Raw genomic sequence first — 20485 nt, 5'->3', positions numbered from 1 at the left:
CAACTGCATATGCAGAAGGCTGCATTATTTTTATTATCAAATACAAGCAAATGAAGTTACCATTTTGAATTTCATAGCTTTCTGGACAGGCTAAGCAGCTAGAGGGAGGAGCAAAAATTTATAGTTTTGGGTCGTCCCCCAAATGGCCATTTGTTCAAACTTTCTCAGTGCTGAGAGAAGCAGTAAATTCTTTACTGGTTATAGTAGGGCAACACATCAATGCAACCAAAACAAGCGACAAATTCAAGAACCCTCCCTACTGACAAAGAGAAGAATTTCTAAGATTTTCACAGTTCTTAGACCTCCAAATCGTGTTTTTATTAGGAAGTCACTTCCAAAGCTCAGAACTGCCAGTAGCATTACACAGCACAGGTGAAACCCTTTTATCTAGGACTGCGCCAAGAACCTCCTGACTATGTGCACTACACTCCTCAAGCATCTCACAGAGAACCAGGAACAACGACAGCACCACAGCTGCCACTCACCATTGCAGGAAGCATACAGAGCTTTGAGGAAATAGCCACTGATTTTGAGGGTCACCAGCTGATTGCGCTCACAGTGTAACACTTCCACGTTGTTAAAAACCGTCGCGTCCAGCTCCCCAAGTTTGTTGTCTCGCAGATCCAGTTGGGTCACATGATGCAGAAAATCTATTTCATCGGCCTCCAATCTCCTAATTGAATTCAACCTTGCAGACAAAAAAAGGAGATGAGTTGTAGTTATAAGGCAGGCTCCTGCTGACAAACCATTGCTTGCTCTACAATCAATCAGCTGCACTGGATTAAACTAGCACACTTTCAGGTTCTGATCAAGGTTGATTTTAAATATTTTCCCCTTTGTTATGTTACGGTTTTAATCCTTTGAAAAGCAGGATAGCTATGCTCTATAGCTTTATCCATCATGACAAAGGAATGATGACACCAAGCTCCTTTCTAAACTACTTTGAAAAGTACTGATGAAAAGCTCTGCAAGAAGCTAAGCATTACTGTTACTGTGCCTATAAAAATAAAAGATGATCTGGCTGTTATTTGTGCCCAATAGTTTGGAAAAGAACAAAATCTCTACAGTTCTTGCTGGCCTATCATCTGCTGGAAAAATCCAGCACATACAAGTAACCAGCATGTATTGGAGACCCTTGCCTTATTGAAAGGCCAAATTGAGATTTATGAATTCCCATATATTTGCTTCTTGCCTCTGCATGCTTCACAGCAAGTAAATTCAGAGACCTGAAAATGGGTGTTGAAAGAAAACAAAGCAAACATCCGAGATGATTGGGTCTGACAGACAAAAGAGGACAGGTTTTACACATCTTCACTGCAGTGCACTGATACTGTTAATACTCAGCAACTTCCCCAGAAGTTATAATTGAATGAGATTACCTATAACCCCCTAAAGTTTAAGACTGCAGAGCACTCCAAAGAGATCAGTTTCAAATTCCCAGCTCTGAGCAGAACACTAGAATCAGTACAGTAACTTCTGCTGGCCTCCTAAGCCAGCCAGCTGAGCCCTCTCTACAGCAGATGACAAATACTTGCAGTTTTCCTGTTACTCCTGCTTTCCAAGCATTGCCCTCTGTGTAACAGTTGTTTTTAGAGCAGCTACATCTTCCAGTTAAATGAATAAGGGTAATTAATACGTTCCTTCCAACACCACCTTAACCTTTTATATTTTCAATTTGCAAAGTGCTTCTTTGTGATTTCACTAAGCAAAGCACTTCATTGTACAGCAAGTACAATATTTACTATTTCAGTTACTGCCACAAAGAACCACTGCTTGGGGCAGAAAGGATGCAGCAGACAATGAGAGGGCTGGAACTGCACCACTGGAACTCATGGCCAGGTCAGCCACAAGTTCCTTTCTCTGAGGCCAATTTATTTGCTTTTAACACATGTACAAACACAGACATATTTTAACCCTACCAGAAGCACCTCAGAATTCACCTACCTATTTTAGCTAAACTTATGCTGGCCCTTCCTAGACTGCAAAGTCTTGACAGCTATCTGGCAGCACAGTAAAATAAGTTTTATCTTACTTTAGCCCAAGTACGTGGTTACAATATTCACAGTTATATGGATGCCATGGTCCAGGCTCTGAATTGAGCCTTAACCAGCTGACTGCAGAACTTGTCTTCCCCAAAGACCACAACAAGAGAGAACCACCTCATACCAGAGCCATTTGTAATGAGGATCTCTTTGGACTCCTGTGAAGGTATCAATAAAATAACATTTTATTGGTGGATGGCTAAAAGGCTGTGGTGGACAAGACCTTTTAACACACCAAGAAATATTAAAACATCTGGTTTTGCCCTTTCACCTTCAATGATCTTTTCTTCACCTCACAAATCTGTAACACTTCAGATAGAAGCTTTCTGGGCCAGGGACTATCATGTCTATTGCATTAACACTGCAGCAACATAAAATGCAGGAACCACAAACATCCCAGGCTCTGTTTTGTTTGATCCTTTGGTGCAAACATTCATTTCCCCTAAAACTCATTTCTCTACCTATTGATCCTCCTAAATGCTCCAACTTCCTCAAAGAGTGCTAAGTCACGGCAAGTGCTGGGAGTTACATAAGACCACCAGAAACATGGTTCAGTGGACAAACACAAGAGATTTATACCCTGAGGCAATTCTGACAGCCAAGGAAAAGCCCTTTCAACACAAATAATTTAGGCTCACTTATTCTCTACCTTTTCTGAATACCTACCTTAGATCCACATGCTTAATATGAGGCATCCTTTTTAACACCTGTAGGTTCAGGGTATCCATGCAGTTTCCTGACATACAAAGCTTATCCATGGCAGTCAGCTTCTCCAGCACTCCAGGAATGTCAGTGAACTCATTGAAGGACAGACTCACATAGCTGAGTTGATGAATATGCTCCAATTCATCGGGAAGTGACTGGAGAAAGTTGCCATCCAGCAAAAATGTCTGCAAGCTATTAGAAGAAGGGAAGGGAGGGTGAAGAAAATGAGTGACCTGTTAAATCCCATTTCCTTCCTATAAACACACAAATCTGCTGCAGTTACAGTGACATACAATATACACAAGGGCAGCAGAAAGAAAAATGCTAATGAATAACGCTGTAACATCTGCTACAGAATATATCCACCAAATAATTAAAAGCTTTGGCAACTATGAAGTGTAGGCTGTTAGATAGTTCTATCTCCAGCACTACAACTTGTATGACAGCTGAAAAACATAAGCAAGAAGGGTTAAAAGATTTTATTTCACCGTGAAGGTGACCCTTGTGTCAAATGCTGGAGACTGGATGAGCTCTGAGGCACAAAGCGTGCTTTCCCTCCATCCACAATTGCTTCCATATGGATCTACAAGCCAGTCTGCTCTGACAGAACCCAGTAAGTTTAAACTGTTTCTCATAGCAGGAGTATGCACAGTCATGAAACTCCTTGTTGCCTTTGTTATTGTCAGGCTGTGTATGTGAAAGTTCTAAGGAAGTACTTGCTTGTGCATTTCGCCTACAACTGCTGGAATGCTTCTGAGGGCATTGCAGGACACGTTGAGTTCAGTCAGGGTTGGGATACTGCAGACTGCCAGTGGGAAGTCTCCTAAATTATTATTCGAAAGGTTAAGGCTCTTCAATTTGGTGAATCTAAAATGAGATAAGAAAAAATAAAGGAAATAAATAAGTAATCCATACTAAATTGCCTCATAATGATTAATATAAGGCAAGTTTGATTATGTAAATACAAACCACATGCATTTTTCGTTTATATGCTCAGAACAACCAGGGAAGTGACCAGACACTCAAATTCAACATCACTTGCAAGAGTTCACTCATGTTAAGCTGACAGAGAGAAACAAACCCTCCTGAACAACACATTAAATGCATTTCCCAATGAGTGTAACAAAGAAAAAATCCCTTGCCATCCTTATATATTTCACTTCTGTGGCATCTCACCCTGTACTAAAACATTGCTATTTTCCTGAACCCATTTTTTGGTAGTAAAACTACCCTGTGTGCTCAGGACCATTCATGTTTGCCTTCCAAACAAAAATTCTCGTTAGAATAGACTGTTTGGAATACAAGTGGGAAATGAGCTGAATTAAAACAGAATTTAGCACGACTTCTGTAGTGACAGAGGTAAAATTTTGTCCTTGACATGTCACAGAACTCTTAAAGCCCCTTGGTTTATGACATCAGCCAAAAAAAAGCAACTTGCATGTGTTTGCCTTACTAAAAATGACCAAAACAATTTAAACAAAAAATCCAAGAAGGGGACAATCCAATTAGCCAGCCTGCATGTTCAGCAACATTATTATGGTTGCCTGACAACCACTGGGAGGTGTGCCTAAAGCCAAGTAAAAGGATGAATGAAAAGATCTGTGTCAGACTCCGATAGATGGGAGGAAGTTTCTTTTCTGGCACAGCTTATACCAGGACATTTTATCTGGACTTAATTTTCCCTTCATTAAGGATCGAGTCCTTTATTTGTGCGAGCAGACTTTTATATAACTTGGCAATGGAAGCAAAACTGCACCCATGAGTGCTGTTATTCCACATAAAAGTGATCTCCAGCAGCCTGTGCCAGTGTATCCACAGCCTCTGCTTCAGCCCATTCCTACCTCAGAGAACTTTGTCCTCCTCCAACCAGGAAACATAGAGAACAAATGCATCAAGCATTAAAAGAGTTTTAATAACAAGAGTGAAAAATCCCTAGCAGCTACTGCAATCAACTGGCACACACAGTATTGCCTCAATCAAACTCATGTCACTGAGTACAATTCAGCTGAAAACGTAAGCAGTGCCTTTGTATGGTACTTCAGTGAAGGCTGCTGAGCCCCAAAGGCAGGCTGTAAACACATATAGCATTTATACAGGCTTGCAGTAAGCAAGGGAATGCTGGACTCTCTAGTGGTATTTTGGTGCAATGATGGCAGGAGAAAAAAAAACCCAGAGAAAAAACATTGCCAGAGTTATCACAAATTTTGAACACCCTGTGCTATGCTGGAGGCAGAAGTAGTTTGGATCAAAGTTAGATGGAGACGAAAGGAAATCTTGCAATCAAATTACTGCTGCAGGGGAAAAAATGCTACTGTGCAGAAACAATGACTAGTCTATCTCTAAAGGAAGAACTGTAAATTAAAAAGGAGGCAAGGGTAAGCTAATAAGGGCTGCTAGCCAGAAAAATAAATATGCACATTTTAAGCAATATACCTTCATACTCCTCTATTTTGAAAGTACTTAAAAATCTTGAACCTAGAACTGAGACATTAATCCTGCATTTATCTTGAAGATAACCGTAGATTTAGGGCACAGATAGACTGCCTTAAAATTTGGGGTGTTTCTGTGGTGGAACAGCTGTCCTACATCATCAAAGTTAGCTGCAAATACAAATAAGAGTGCTCCAAGCACTGGACTCTGAGCCTTTAGAATATTTTCTCCAAGTATTTAGGCAAATACAAAAAAAGTAAAAATGGGAAGATTAAGTCAAAATAACTCAGCTGCCGGAGAAACACCAAAATGTAACCTTTCCAATTTTCAAGCCAACCATGAAAAAAAGAATTAACTCATTTAACAACAACAGTGAGGCTACAGCCTTTACCTGTGCCACTCTGTAGTCTCAAAAGGATAATCTCAGGGCTTTTGTCCACTAAACAATCTACTAGAAGATCCCAAACACAAAATTGAGAAAAAATTACAGAAGATCAAACTAAGAGAGCAAAGAGGACTGGGGCAGCAGGTGGTAAAGGAAGCTATGAAATACAATAATTCCAGTGTCATGTTCAGCTTCAAGGTTTACTGCATACATTCTTGTGCATAACTCCCCTAGGTCAAAGAGGAGGAGGGGAAAAAAGTTCCCCCTATTCAACATATCTGGATTACATCTCTACTACTCTAATGCATGTTGTGCTTATTAAAAGTCTTTGGTGAGTAATCTAACTACTCAGGACACAAACTGAACTAGTTGACAGGTCTATGTAGTGCATACATGAGGATGAATAGTACATCCAGAATTGGATATACTCATACAAAATGCACAAAATGTACATCAAAAAATCCACAAAAGAAGGTTCATTGTTGAGTCACATTTACAGAAACACTGAAAGATAGACACCATAGTCTTAGTTACAGTTACATTAATTTAAGACATCTGGCTGGAAAGAGCTATTTTCTTCCCCTGTTGCAATCATGTTCATTTAGAAAATGCTAAAGTAATATTTCTTTCCATGGAGCACTGTCAAGTGCAGAACATTGAGCAAATGCCTGCTAGTTTGGCTCAGTAAAGTTAAGATTTAAGTCCACCTCTCATCTTTGGCTACTCACTTCACACTATGCACATCACAAACATGCCGGTGCACTTCCGTTATGGAGCGCTGCCACGCTGCACATCTAAAATGCTGCATTGTTTATAGCGCTTCTTATAGCTAGACAGATTTACAGTCAGTCACACCAGTATCACTTGTATATCACATCAATATAAATAAGGTAGGAGAGAAGTATTTTACAGACTCAAGATTGCTGCTGCAGCTGAGTTTGCAAAGTATCAGGCTTCCAACAGATTTTACAGAGCAACATCTTTGCTGTTTTCTCACATCCAAATCTTTACTCTTATCAGAAGCAGGCACACACATCAATGCTGCCCACATGGCATTGCTAAAAAGAAAAAAAGGCACAACACTGCTCGTTTGAGGCACGACAGTGTGATAACCTCATATCATGTCCATACATATGCTGCTCTTTGTCCTTCTTCCACAGTTCCAGACTTTGTTATCTCTTAGTAAAAGTCAACCTGAAGGAAGAACAGCATCTCTCAATATACTATGCTGAGTTAGCTTACTAAGCTTTCTATTGTAATGGCCAATACATAAACACTCACTTTGCTGAACAAAAATAGCCCTACTTTAAGCTAGAGCAAAATGTTGACATGTCAACCCTTGGATTTAAACAGGCAATATGACTGAACACTAATTGCCCTAATTGAGTCTAAAACTGTCCACTTATTTAATCCTGAAGCTGCCACTTCAGGAAGGGCTTTAGTTTGACGTATGAAAAATAAGGAGAGGGACTAACGAGAAGTTTGTATCACGGCAGAGCAATGAACTGACTGACAGGCTAATTTCAAATTCTGATCTACCTGGTGTGAAAGTAGAAGAACTTCCATTACACAATACAGCATTTGTGTTCCACTATGTTTGGGGCAAGGGGAATAGTGTATTCCAAGTGGTGGTCATACACCATCACTGAAATCCAGCCATAACAGGGTCATCTGACAAAACTGCTGTTGCCCTACTTTTACCAAAAACAATTAAAAAGCAGTATTTTACTACACCTGCAAGGGAAGGCATGGCTTAATACAGAACTCAATCTAGGGAAAGCAATCACTTTCCCAAACCTATCTCCAGAACCTGGGCTCTCATGAGTGTGCTGTGGTTACAGCTCAATATTATTTTCAAGCATCAATGTAAGTGTCTCTCATTTTCAGCACCATTTCTGAGCAGAACAACAGTGTTTGCCTTGCAGTGCCGTGACGAGTTTTAGAACCAAACTAAAACTTGCCACCTTCTTGAACACCTGCTACTGTGGCCACTTACTTAACCACAAAGAGAATTTTCCTAAAATTCTGCCATGGCCATTTCCTCCTTGCAAATAAAAGGTGCAAATTACTCTCCTTCTGCAGTTGTGTTGGATTACCCTCCACGGCCTTACTGCCTAGGAGAGTTGCTAGCCTAGTGCCAAAAATGCTGTCATAGCATTCCCTTTGGGGGAAGAAAGGTGTCGTTGCAAAAGTCCTAAATTAGTAATATAATTCAAATGAACAAATAATCAGATGTTAAGTCCAAATCAGACTACCTCCAAACTTAACAACAATAATGCTTTTATTATATTACATGGTTGGTAAGAGTACCATAAAGACAAGAGAACCAAGTGTATGGTTTTGTTAGTGGAAATAACTTGAACCTACACTACTACACAATGCAGTTCTCAGTTTCTGCACATACCTAACACACACTGCTTCATATAGGGAGAAAGACTGACCTCAGAGGAAGGACAAAATTCTTAGGAAAAACTAGTGGAAATATATTCACCTCCTCTCTACTGGAAATTTATAATGGAAATACAAAAGGGGTGGACTTCCAAAGTGAAACATGTTTAACTACATGAAAAGAAACCCCTTACTTTGGAAGCCATATTTAAAAAAACTAGACAAGTAAATTGGAGACTGAAACACAAAAACTGGATTCCATATATATGTTCACTTGTTGAAACATTACTTGGAAGAAGACTGCTGTACTTAGCCTTACAGTTCACTAAAGTGAATCCAATTAATCCAAATGCAATTTCTACTTTTAGACTAGACTATTTTAAAAGCATGTATCTCTTACTGCCATTTATTTTTCTCATACTACTAATAAGTTCACTGTTCCAATTTAAAAAATAAAATTAAAAAATATTTAATGTGTTTCAGGCATTAAACCAATTTTGCAATTGTCCCCACTTAGTCATTTGCAGAGACTTAATTTTATTATTTAGTTTTTCTTTAATTAAATGTCACTGATTTTTGCTGGGTGTACACGAGGGCACTTTCTTGAGATCACAAAGATACACAGGAGTTAAGGAGAACACAGTCATGAAGGTTTGGAAGGATGCACTAACAAAAGCAAACTCTTTGTTCAACATCTTTACAAGTTGGATAAAACAAAAGCAGTGAAGTTACATAAACAACAAACTACAAGTGCCGTCTTTAGCATTACAAATATTTTTTTTTTAAATTCCAAAGCTACAGAGACGAGAAAATAAGTGTAGCATTAAAATACAGCGAGCACTGGATGGGGTTTGTTACTAGTAGACCTCTGGCTGTCAATACCCCACCAACCTATCCTCTTGCCCTGCTGCTTAGATAGCTGCACTTCTGTGTTTGACTTTAAGTGAAAGAGAAGAAACTACATAAAATTAAGGTTTCCTCCTGTCCAAGACCAACAGAGTTGTGAGAAGAAGCTCCCCACATCTTCACACACCATGGAACAAGCAAAGTTAGCATGCTTCACATACTAGGATCCATCTGAATATCAAAAAAAAAACACCCAAAACCCTAACCACTAACCCCTTCCCCCCCAAAAAACCAACAACCCACATGCAAAAAAAAAAAAAAAAAAAAAAAAAAAAAAAAAAAAAAAACCCACAAAAAACCCCAAACCCCAAAAACAGCAACAAGAAAACAAAGGGGAAAAAAACCAAACCACCTCAAACCCCAAACATACACTCCCAAAATAAAGGGGGGGAAGGAGAAAGATCAAATCATTTCCAGTGCATCTACTGGCAGTGCCCCTGTGAGGCTTGACAAGGGGGTAGATTTATAAATCTAGGGGGTAGATTTATAAATGAATTGACATTCATTAAACCATCCAACTTCCTCCAGTGACCTCAGTTTCCTACACTAATAGCAATAATCACAAGGAGTACCTCAAGGCACTTTGAGGCCGACCAAGTGGCAGGCTGGAGACCTTCCTCCCTGCTCCTCAATCTCTAGGCACAAGCTAAGATCAAGCTGCATCTCACACTGACTTCCAGCAACCTTGCCTGCTGGGTTCACACCAGTTAGGTTGGCAATACTGGTTCCCCCTTGCTTCCAAGTGTTCTCTGAACAAAGATTGCATTTTAAATTACCTCCTTATTGCACAATGAATTTGTAAGGACAATTTAATTTGAGGTTGCCTGAAATACTGGGTTTTCAGATAAAAATTGGAAGTTGCAAGAGATTTCAGAAACATCAGTAATTCAGAGTGCATCAGTAATTCAGAGTGCTTTAGCCTTCTCCTAACCTAGAGATGCATCTTCAAATTTCTGCCACCAGCCCCAAAAAGTTTCACCTGAGATGCCACGGAAGGCAGTGCATTTCTGTAAGGGCTCTGGGAGAGAAATGATACCAACTCATCTTAAGATAAAAATCTCTATAACCACTGTTAACAATTACCAACCACAATCAGAATAATAATTAATTCTTTAAATAAAACTGGCAAGCAAATTTTATTTATTTTTAAAACAACTTTGTGTCTTATTACATCTCCCTTTTCCTTATTTTTCTTTTTAATCTGCAAGTCTTATCTTAGAAATCCACATACTGATAACTTACTTTTCAACATTAATAAGAAAATAATATTCTTGATACCAACCACTTTTTCCAACAACACCAACTGAAACAATTACATATAAATAGAAAGTGTTCTCAGTACAGTGAAGCAGAGCAACAGTAAATAAAGACTATGGTATATTCTTGTACCTCAGAGCAACAGTACTCTGCAAAATTAGCAAGACTGAACTCTTAACATTTTAGCAGGGGAATCTCCTCTCTTCTCCAAAACTTCCTGAAGTTTTAAAAAAGATTCTGTGAGGAAGAACAAGTACATGTGCTACTTTTTTTAGTACAGATGAATTTTCAGACGGCTTACTTGTATATATAGCATGAAGTATGTATTCCCTGATAAGCAGGGAAAAAAAAATAGAGGTTACTGTATTTGACTTTCAATATTCAGAGTGTTTAGTTATGGAAGATCACAGCTGCAGAGCATCTACAGCAACAAAAGGAGGCTGAGTGGACAGTAAAGCAAGTAGAAGTGCAGCTACTGGGAAAAAAGTGCATCTACACTTCTTACACCTTCAGATGCCATGTACTGATCACAACTAAACATTTTATTCATAAATGCAACAAATGATATTATTTTAACAACTGAAAGAAGCAACTGTGTAAACAAAACCAGAAATGCCTTTTTTCCTCAATACATTCCTGACTGTACCTGCCATGACAGTGGCAGGTTATCAGCACATCATTACTATGACCCAGCTGCTTGCAAGTCTACTCAGTGGGTGGCTGAAAAGTTGGTATTTTATTGTGTCTTTAATACATTTGTTCTGAAATCTAGCATTCATTAAATAACCACCAAAAGTGATTTATTAAGAGCAGCACCAAGAACTGTGTATAGCAAGACTAATTTTCTTAGACTGCCTTGCTAACAAGGTCTTACTTCAAAATTGTACTGGGAAAGGTAGCTATGTAAATGTCAATGTGTTTTGTTCAAACATCCAAGCACATGGCTATTTTGGAGCCCTAAATACCTGTAGGCTTGATTCAGTGGCGCTGTGCCTCATGTGCCGCTCCAATTCAGCAACTGAGAATTTTGTAGAAAAGCCAACAGTACCAAATCAGAACAGCAGAGATTCTGCACTTGCTTTCCTATGATTTGAAAGGACATGGTGAACAAGAAAAGACTTTTGGTATATTCAGTGAAGTTTTACCTTGTGCAACCCCTATAAATCTGAAAATGGTTTTACGGAATTGGTTTAAAAAAGAAAAAATAAATCAGATGTGTGTTCACAGGAACAATGAGCTTCACTTTACAGATGTTTTGATACTGGTTTCACTAATGATTTCAAAACATACAGTGCTCTCCTCTTTCTAGATATTTGTGCAGAGAAGAGCAGACTTACCAGCAGTCAAGCTGGCTCAAAGTTTTTTTGGTAACACAAGTACAACTCGAGTTTTCCCACCCAAAGGAGAAGCCAGTTCTGTGTTTCTTAGTGCAGGAAGGAGAACGGCTCAGGAATACACTCCAGGGTCAGGCTCATGCTTTTGCTGCAGTATGGAGGTAAAACCAATGGGGCATCGCTTTTCAGAACCCTCAGCAGGAACTATGGCTACTTCACAGAGCCCTTCCCACTGGCACAGCAATGGAAACAGTGGCAACAGCTTCCTGTCTGGGTGATGCCACCTGTCCTGGATGAAGATAAGGCTGGAGGACATCAAGCAGACAAAGGGAAACAAAGGCAGGAGTTTCTGATGCACCAGCTCACGTACACCAAAACAGTGCTGTGTAGCCTCATTTTATTTTTTTTCTCCAGAAGTTCCCAGATCTGCCTCGTGCCTTTTTGCCAAGCTCAAAGCAATAGAAGCAGAGCAGAATATTACTTGCTTACAGAATAGGGCCAGCTCACAGAAGAATGAGAGACAACCAGTTTTGCACCACCTCAGGTATATGCCGCTTCTCCAGATTCTCCTCATCTCAGAAGAATCTCAGAAAACAGGAGAGTTATATTTTGTCACCTGAACTCTCTCTTTTATGTTCAACCTCATTTTAGTAAGAAAAAATATAACGGTTTGTTAACTATCAGCAAGACTCATCAGCTGTTCCTACAACTGCAATACCAAGAGAACATTAAACAGAGAATGAACATTGCTATCACATTAATTATCAATGCTTTCTAATCCCAAACAGAATTAGTTGCAGGTACACGGACAAATCCAAACCTATTCCAAACAGAAATTCTCTGTAGGCACATGGACAAAGCATAATCAAGTATCTCCTTTACACTTTGTGATATTTAAAAAGGAAAAAATTATAAGAAGTCATTAAAATAAGAGACATTGATTATTTGTCCATGTTCATTGCTAGCTTGTGGTAAAATTCCATTTGCTATCTGGAGACCTATGCTGACATTCACAGTCCAGTCAGAATTCCTCTCCAGACTGTGCTCCTAAGGTCTTGGAATAGCTGCCTGCTTTGTTTGTGAAGCAGACTTGCTGGGTTCATTCATCTTTCATTATGCCAGATTTTTTGTTTTTCCAAAATGAAATTGGAATGATATAAAAATACAACAGCCCGCATAATCCATCTTGTACTTTTCAGTTGTTTTTCAAAGAGGAAGGGATTTAGAAATGTGGTTTAAAACATTTTGTTTGAACAGGACCATCCACAAATACAATCCTGAGGTACTTTGCAATTCACTTACCACTGAAATTAAAATCACAGCTTTATATTCAGTATGGGAACATTCATCTTTGCGAACACAGAAAGGCTGCTGATTCCACAGAACACATACATTAAATCATTCAGAGCACCAATCACGCTGCTGTCTACCCATTTGTTACACTCTTGGATGAGCTGCAGCGGAAAGAACTGGAAGGTCACAGATACTAAGAAAGAAGAATTAGGATCGAGCAGGGTAGAAGGAAGACAGGACCCAGACTGAATTTAAGAAATCAGGGGTTTATCCTTTGCTTGGGGGGGCTAACAGAAAACTTCTTCACTTGGTCACATGCAGTACTGCTCCTACCTAGAATGGCTGCCTTTGATGGGCAGCTCACCAGCTCATCCTCACATAAGTCAAAGGCTGAAGAACTACAGTCTGGCCTCAGTAGGTAGATAAAAATACATTATGAAAATTGCATTTTGAGCTGAAAATATCCTTCTATTTACAAGAAAAACATGAAGTTTCTTATGAAAGCCAGTCTGTTTCTAACACACAAAGTTAACCAATTTCTGCAGCATAACAGTCAGGCCAATGTTCCACAAGAAGAGGCAGTAATTTTTAGGAAAGTTCCTGCAGATCATGGCCGCAAGGACAGAGGAAGAGTAATAGAATCATACTACTTTACCTTTGTAATTCACTAAGCGCTCTACTTGTGGATGGGCTGGGGTTTAGCCTCAGGAAGTTTTGCTTTAAATTGAGATGAGTGAGGTCTTGGCTATAAAACAGGTTGGCAGGCAGGTGCTCCAGACTGCAGCATGAAAGATCCACTGAGCTGATGCGTTGTGATGCAACCTGGAAGTCAAGTACAACACCAATATATTAATATAGTATTAATATAGTAATAAAAAACCACCAATATATTAATATAGTAAAAATTAATAGAGTAATAGTCACCCCTACCAGCACAAGATAAACAGTTTTTTAAGCGCAGCAGAAGCCAGTGTTGGCATATATAGCGGATCTAACACAGTTTACATAATTGCTGCAAGTAATGCTGTGATCTCTTTTTTGCCCTCAGTGCTTAAAACCAGGTCCAGAGACAACTAGCAGGGAGAAAAGACCAAAGTTTTATTAAATTAATACATGAAATTAATTCATTTTCATTAATGAAGTTATGCAATATTTGACAAGCAGAAAAAAAATTTGACATGAGCTTTAGTTTAGTCCTTTGGGTAGCACTGCCTCCTCCAAGTAAGCGGAAGTGAGGACTTAGCAGTCATCACCACTCTGTTGGTTTCATACGTCCAAGATGGGTATTAAATGGCAGAAGAAGAGTTATCCCATTTACACCTTACTGAAGAAAATAAATAACCCAGCAGCAAAGCACCAAGCACTCAACTCTTCTCAATGAATTAGAAGACTATTCAAAAGTAAGAAAAAATATTACAAAAATAAAACAGATTTGGAGGCTTAACACTGTTTTCTAGAAAGAGGAAGGTAAAACAAACACAATCTATAGAGGGTAAAAAAAAAAATCCTATCTCTTGGCACTATATATATATATACACACACACACATTTTTTAATATATACACACATACATATATACATATACATATACATATATATATATATATATATATATATATATATATACACACACACAGAGCTAGTGTCATTCCAAAGAGACCTATAGGCAATTTCTTCAAGTAATGGCAACACTGCCCCTTTTCATATCTCTAAGAAATCACCAGCAAAATCAAAAACAAACCAAGGCTGCAATGTAGAATACTTATATTTTCTGTTCTACACTACTAGAAATGTTCTTTCATGAAGTAGTGCCACAAGACATGCTACGCAGCAAAGCACCACCACACAGTAATGCAAGGCAGTGGGGATGGTGGGCAAGGAAGAGGAGCCAAATGATAGGAGGAAGAGAGGCATTTTTGGAGCAGGCATGGCTGGATCAAAGGAAGAGAATCAAACAACTTCTCCACCATTCCAGGATTCTGGGACCACACCAACAGTGCTCAAATAGTTATGGTGTCATGTCAGCTGCTCACACCAAAAGCAGCTATTTTTTCACTGGCCTTTTATGCTGGGATTCTGGAGGTAAAAATACCACATCTAAGGGGCAAAAAGAGAAAAAGACCCAACAACTCCTAATCAATGCCCAGTGAATAAGAGCTTCCCAACTCCGATGAAGGCCACACCACTCAACCTTCTGGGCAGAGATAGAGTTCCTGCTACAAGGCACTCTGAAACTAAAGGCATCAGGTGTTGAGGAGGTAGCTTGCCGCTGAAAGGAAAGCACAGAAATTTTTTTTCCTCTCCAACGCAAGGTACACAGGCCTTAGGATAAGTGGTTGCTATTATAAACACACAGCCATAAGCTTCAAGGGGAACAGACACTGCAGTGTTTTTCTCCAAAGCAACCATTAATAATCCAGTCCTCCCACATCCATTAAAATGCGTGAAGTTTTGTTACTCAATTAGTGCAGTCCTTTTGTTACTGTAGCTAGTATTTTTCTTCCACTTGTAGTATGAGACAAGAATTATTCATAGGCTATACTGAGCAGTCATCTCTGAATGCTGGGTATTCAGTCTGTTTATGTCCAGCACTGTACAGTTCTGACCACACTGCTGACACCCATTAAAAAGGAGGAATGTTTGATTTCAGGCGTAACACTTGTATACAGTGTTGCTCCAACTACTTGTTTGGAATGCGATATGAACAGCAATAAGCAATCCAGCCGTGCTTAGCAAGGCTCATGACTCTAAAAATATCTCAAGAACCAGAAATGGTAACTCTGAGTGGGAATCATGATAATGCAGGCAAACAAAATCAATTATACAAATTCTACTGTTGCCCAAAAAAAGCATGCAAATCCTTTCTTAAAACTGTCAAACCCTGAGAAATAAATTTAGTTAAAAGTAATTTCGGTTTTACAGGCTATATGCACTGGTTATTTTTTGACTTTTTTTTTAAAGGGAACACCTTATTATACAAAGCATTTAAATAATATTTTCATGCATTTGACAAATATTGAATGATGCTTCTACCAGAGAGATAACCGTAAAAGTTAAAACCATTCTTTTAAAAGGTCTTAGTTCTGGAATCAACTGTAATTTTATCAAAGTCTTTCTATGGCCTCAAAGTACTCTATGAATTAACTCACAAACTGTTACAAGGAAGGCTCATATAAACACACAGTTATTCTCACAGGCAGGTATAAAACTTCTCTTTCCATTGCTCAATACTGTTCTATAACAAATTCCTACAGAATAGAACAACAAGATGAAAAACAAAGAAGAGTAACAAAGGAGAACATAATTTTAGTACTTTCTTTCATTGACCAGAAATTTTCATTAAGTAATTTCAAGTTGAATACTAAAATTGTGAAATCATGTTGATCTGAAATCCATCAATCTTGCAATTGTCTACAAATGACTTGAACGTAGCAAGACTGGACATGCTTGGGTTTGCTATTGTTTATTAAAAGCAAAGACTTTCTTTCTAAAAGATGATGCAGTTCTTTAATAAAGCAATGTGTTTCCCTGACTCACTGTGGAGAATCACTGCAGAGATAAGCTGATAAAAGGTGGGAAAATGCTGAGTAGGATATCCTTTACACTCAAAGAATAAAATGCATCTGGAGAAAAGGACATTATCTGCAGAAAGTCACGCTTCCGCAGGAAAAAAACAAAACCAAAAAATTCCACTGTAAATAAATATCCCAACAAGTTATCTGGGTCGTGTTCAACACATCCATGCTCCTACAAAAACTGTGAAGAGATTTAGTGTGGTAGCCCTGCTAGAGGGAAAGGCTTTCTGGATATACAGGGAACCTGCATTAAGTGTCTGTTATGGTTTGTTTGGTGTTTTCTTGTGAAAAACTCTTAAGTACAGCTGTTTGATAGGGTATATGTACATATATAAAAATAAAACCACAAGCAGCACAATTCAAAACTCCACAGCCAGAAGCCACCATGGCCCAAACCAATCCCTCTCAAATGTCTTCTCATCATATCTCAAACTGCACAGACCCCTCACACTTGCGTCACTCGAAACCACCGCTGCATTTCCTAACACTGAGGGAATGGCTGGGGCAATGACCTTCTCAGAAGATTGTACATCACAAGCTCTCAATGACAGGAGCTACAGCAAGGAGCTGTAGAGTCAGCGCTTTCCTCTGCAGGACATGCACCATTTGACACCCATGCAGCTCAAACACAAAGCAAGATCTCATACTTCTTTGAAGTCTGTTTTTCAGTTGGGATATTTAATAATCAAAATATGAAACATGCTGCTTTCTCCATTCCTTGAATATGATTTTTAAATACTTTACAGTCTGTCATTGTGTTGCAATGTCCCCCACTGTAACACCAGAAGAGCAGTAATGGGATAAGGTCCCACTGAACTTTGTACATCAAACCACAAATTCCAAAGGAAGATTTTTTTTTCCAGTTCCTGCTGCAACCTCAGTTATGCATCCTAGGCCTACACTGTTCTATCTTTTTTCAATCTTCAGATGAATATGGCAAACTAACTGTAGTTTTGAAGAAGTAATACACAACATAGCACATGTACTACAAAAAGCCCTGAGTCTACCCACTGCCAACACCTGAAACCTGTAACTGTGCTTTTTATTTTCCCACAGCAGCAACAAAATGCAGATTTATTCTATAAATGCTGCTGCAGAGTGCTCTCCCCCACTTGGGCAGTATGTCTTCTGCTCCTCCCCACCTGAGAGCTGCATACATGCCAAAGAAATAGGAGTCTCCCTAATATGAAAACTCACTTTTACACATGTGTTACTTGTGCCACAATACATTTACAAAAAAACCCCAACTATTCCAAAAAGCCAGCAGTACCTCTGATGCCTAGAGTTCCAGGCAACACTTCAAATAGAAGAGATTTGCCAAAGTGTTCTGATTTTATGTTTTTTTTCTTATTATTTTTAAAAGGAAAACAGTTTTCCAGGACCTGTGAAAATACAGTATGGGTTCACTGTAAATCTTTATCAGCTGGCAACAAAAATACAGAAAAACACTTGCATCAACCCATATTCTTGTTGCTTTTTGCTACATAGGGCTGAAAAACCACTTGCTTTGTCCATCAGTATAATGACACCTCTGTCACTGAGCTATGCAACAAGACTGATTATGGTCTTTGTTTTAAATCCTTGGCTATACTACAAAAATGATCTGTTGCTGACAATGGATGTCAGCAATGGGCACAGATGAACCCAGCTGTACGAACAAACACAAGCCTTGTTTACACAAGGACATCTCTTGGTGTGACCTGTGGTGTGAATTTAAACCAATGTAATTATGTCTTTTTCCTGTTTACCCTCATCCCATTACCTATAGTTCTATTCAGATAAGAAATTACTGCTTAGGACTTCAACAGAAGACAAAATAGCAAAACAGCCCACACTCTAGAGGCAGCCAAATTCCCAGTCTGTTTGAACTGAGCTGACAGTGTTAAATTATACCTGCTGTAGACATGCAATACAAAGGCAGTTTAATTTTTCTCCTTTAGGATTTGTTTTTAAACAGTTTGATAATCATCACATCCCACCGAGGCCTGCATAAGCCTTAACTAAACAGTGATACATTGTCTTGAAATGCCTAAACTAACTTTGAGCAAACAGGTTCTCCTCACCTCAGAACTAACCTTGCTTCAAATCCTAATCCTCCTTTCTATTCAAACATCAAAGCCCTGCTCAGCAGAGAGGCTTCCCTCCATGGAGCTGAAGTGCACAGCCAGGAAGCACATGGGTGCCCCGGCCACAGCCAAGCTGAGGAACTCCTTAGCCTGGTAAACAATCTAATGCCAGAAAACTTAATGAAGGGGAGGGGGGGAAAAAACCATTTGCTTTTTCTTTAAAGCCATGTATTTTCATTTTTAAATAACAGCTGTTAAAATGGGTGCAGACCAAGGGTAAAAGGGTACTGGCTTTTCTGGCATCTCCTTTTTGTTTTCTTTCAAATGTTAAATTAGATACACGCCAACTCAAGCTAAGGGCCTCGCACAGAAAATATAAAACCCAGCAAAGGGTTTTTTTGAAAGCCTGTCACTCACATCCACAAACCCAAGAGGCACTGCCACAGGTCAGGGCAGTAATTCCCTGTTAAGAGCAGGGCAGAAGTGCATGCCGGTGCGGCAGCACTCACAGGGCACTCTTGCCCCACCTCTCCTGTGCAGGTGAAGCAAAAGCTCCCGGTACAAATATCTCATGCCAGCAAGACTCAGGGGAACAAAAATAATTTAAACTTGTCACTTCTCTGCTCTCCTTATCTCTATACAAAGTTTTATAAACAGACAGGTCACTTCTACTTTTGGCCCTTCTGCAAACCTCTAACAACTGAAAATAGCCTTAACAAACATGTGTGGGGAGGGGGAAACGTGAAGGGGACTAACCAGAAGTTGGGCTCCCTTACTTTTCATTATAGGAGACCAGAAAAAAATTCATAGATGTGAAAGCCGGTGACCCAAGTTTAGCAAAAAGACCTGAGAGCAAGAATTTGACAAAAAAGGTGACATTCATCATCTGTCATTTGGAAATGCTAGGTAGCATCTGAAGTCATTACCACAATATGAGTACTTTTGTTCTTCCTGGAGGAAAAGTAGTCTTCTTTCAGAGATAATGTACTGGTATCGATATTACCCAGGGAATGATACCAACTCTGTACCTGGTGGTAGTCACACTGGGATGCTCACACTAAGATCCCTGCAAGGACAAGGCTTACGATGTAACTTAGAATTAAGTGACAGTAATTAGCTGTTGCATTAAGCTACCTTTAATTCAGACATGTGAATCTCCATTTGGTGGAGCAAAGAATATTAACATCCTTAGAACAGCTTGACTGAAAATAATTCATTTGTAAATACTGCCAAAGAGGTGACAGTCTAATAAAAATTAAGAAAAACCCCTTTTGCTTCTTACTATCCCTGTTAGATTTATTTTTTAACAGACAAGCTGCTGTATTGCCAAGCACACAGACTTGGCAATGAGCAGTCCTCCAACAAGGACTTTCTTTCAGCATTTTTTCATTTCAGCATGGGAAAATCACGCAGCAGATCCTCATGGAAGCAATGCTAAAGCACATACAATGACACTAAGTGCAAATCATGCCTGGCGAATCTGGTGGCCTTTTTATGATAGTGACTGCAGCAGTCAGCAAGGGAAGACCAACCAATGTCATCCACCTGGACCTCTCTAAGGCCTTCAGCACAGTCCCACACAACATCCTTATCTCCAAACCATGAAGACATGGATTTGAAGAACGGACTATTAAGCAGATAAGGAATTGGTGGATGGATGCAGCCAAAGCTCTCTGTCAGGTGGAGGGTAGTGGCCCTCAGGATCACAGGTCTTGCAACTGGTGCTCTTCAATGTCCTTATCAATGACATAGTAAGATCAAGTGCACCCTCAGCAAGCTTACAGATAACACAACAGAAGGAAGAGAAGCCATCCAGAGGGACCAGGACAAACTTGAAAAGTGGGCCTGCAAGAGCTCATGAAGTTTAGGAAGTCCAAGTCCCAGGAGCTGCACCAGGATCAGGAGATGACCCCAGATGTAAGTACAGACTGGTAGAAGTCATCACTGAGAGCAGCTTGGGGTTCTGGTTGATGAAAAGCCAGACATGAGCCAACAACGTGCACTCACAGCCAGGAAGGCCAACTACAGGCTGGGCTGAATGAAAAGAGACGTGGCCAGAAGGGCAAGGGAGATGATTCTCCCCTTCTACTCTGCCCTTGTGACAC

The 20485-nt window shown here is 39.5% G+C and overlaps 1 protein-coding gene across 1 annotated transcript in view; it reads right to left on the bottom strand.

The window, feature by feature from the left end:
* Window positions 1-20485, bottom strand: part of PHLPP1 (PH domain and leucine rich repeat protein phosphatase 1) — a 136579-nt gene that overhangs the window by 32961 nt on the left and 83133 nt on the right. The window contains exons 4-7 of the mRNA XM_084210833.1: window positions 13396-13562; window positions 3468-3614; window positions 2709-2939; window positions 486-688 (exon numbers count right to left, since the gene is read on the bottom strand). Of these exons, the coding sequence (XP_084066959.1) occupies window positions 486-688; window positions 2709-2939; window positions 3468-3614; window positions 13396-13562 (748 nt within the window). The remainder of the gene's footprint in view (window positions 1-485; window positions 689-2708; window positions 2940-3467; window positions 3615-13395; window positions 13563-20485) is intronic.

The sequence above is a fragment of the Fringilla coelebs genome (genome assembly GCF_963513975.1).
Source record: "Fringilla coelebs genome assembly, chromosome: 1".
Lineage (NCBI taxonomy): Eukaryota > Metazoa > Chordata > Aves > Passeriformes > Fringillidae > Fringilla > Fringilla coelebs.
This window is presented reverse-complemented; position numbering and strand designations above follow the sequence as displayed.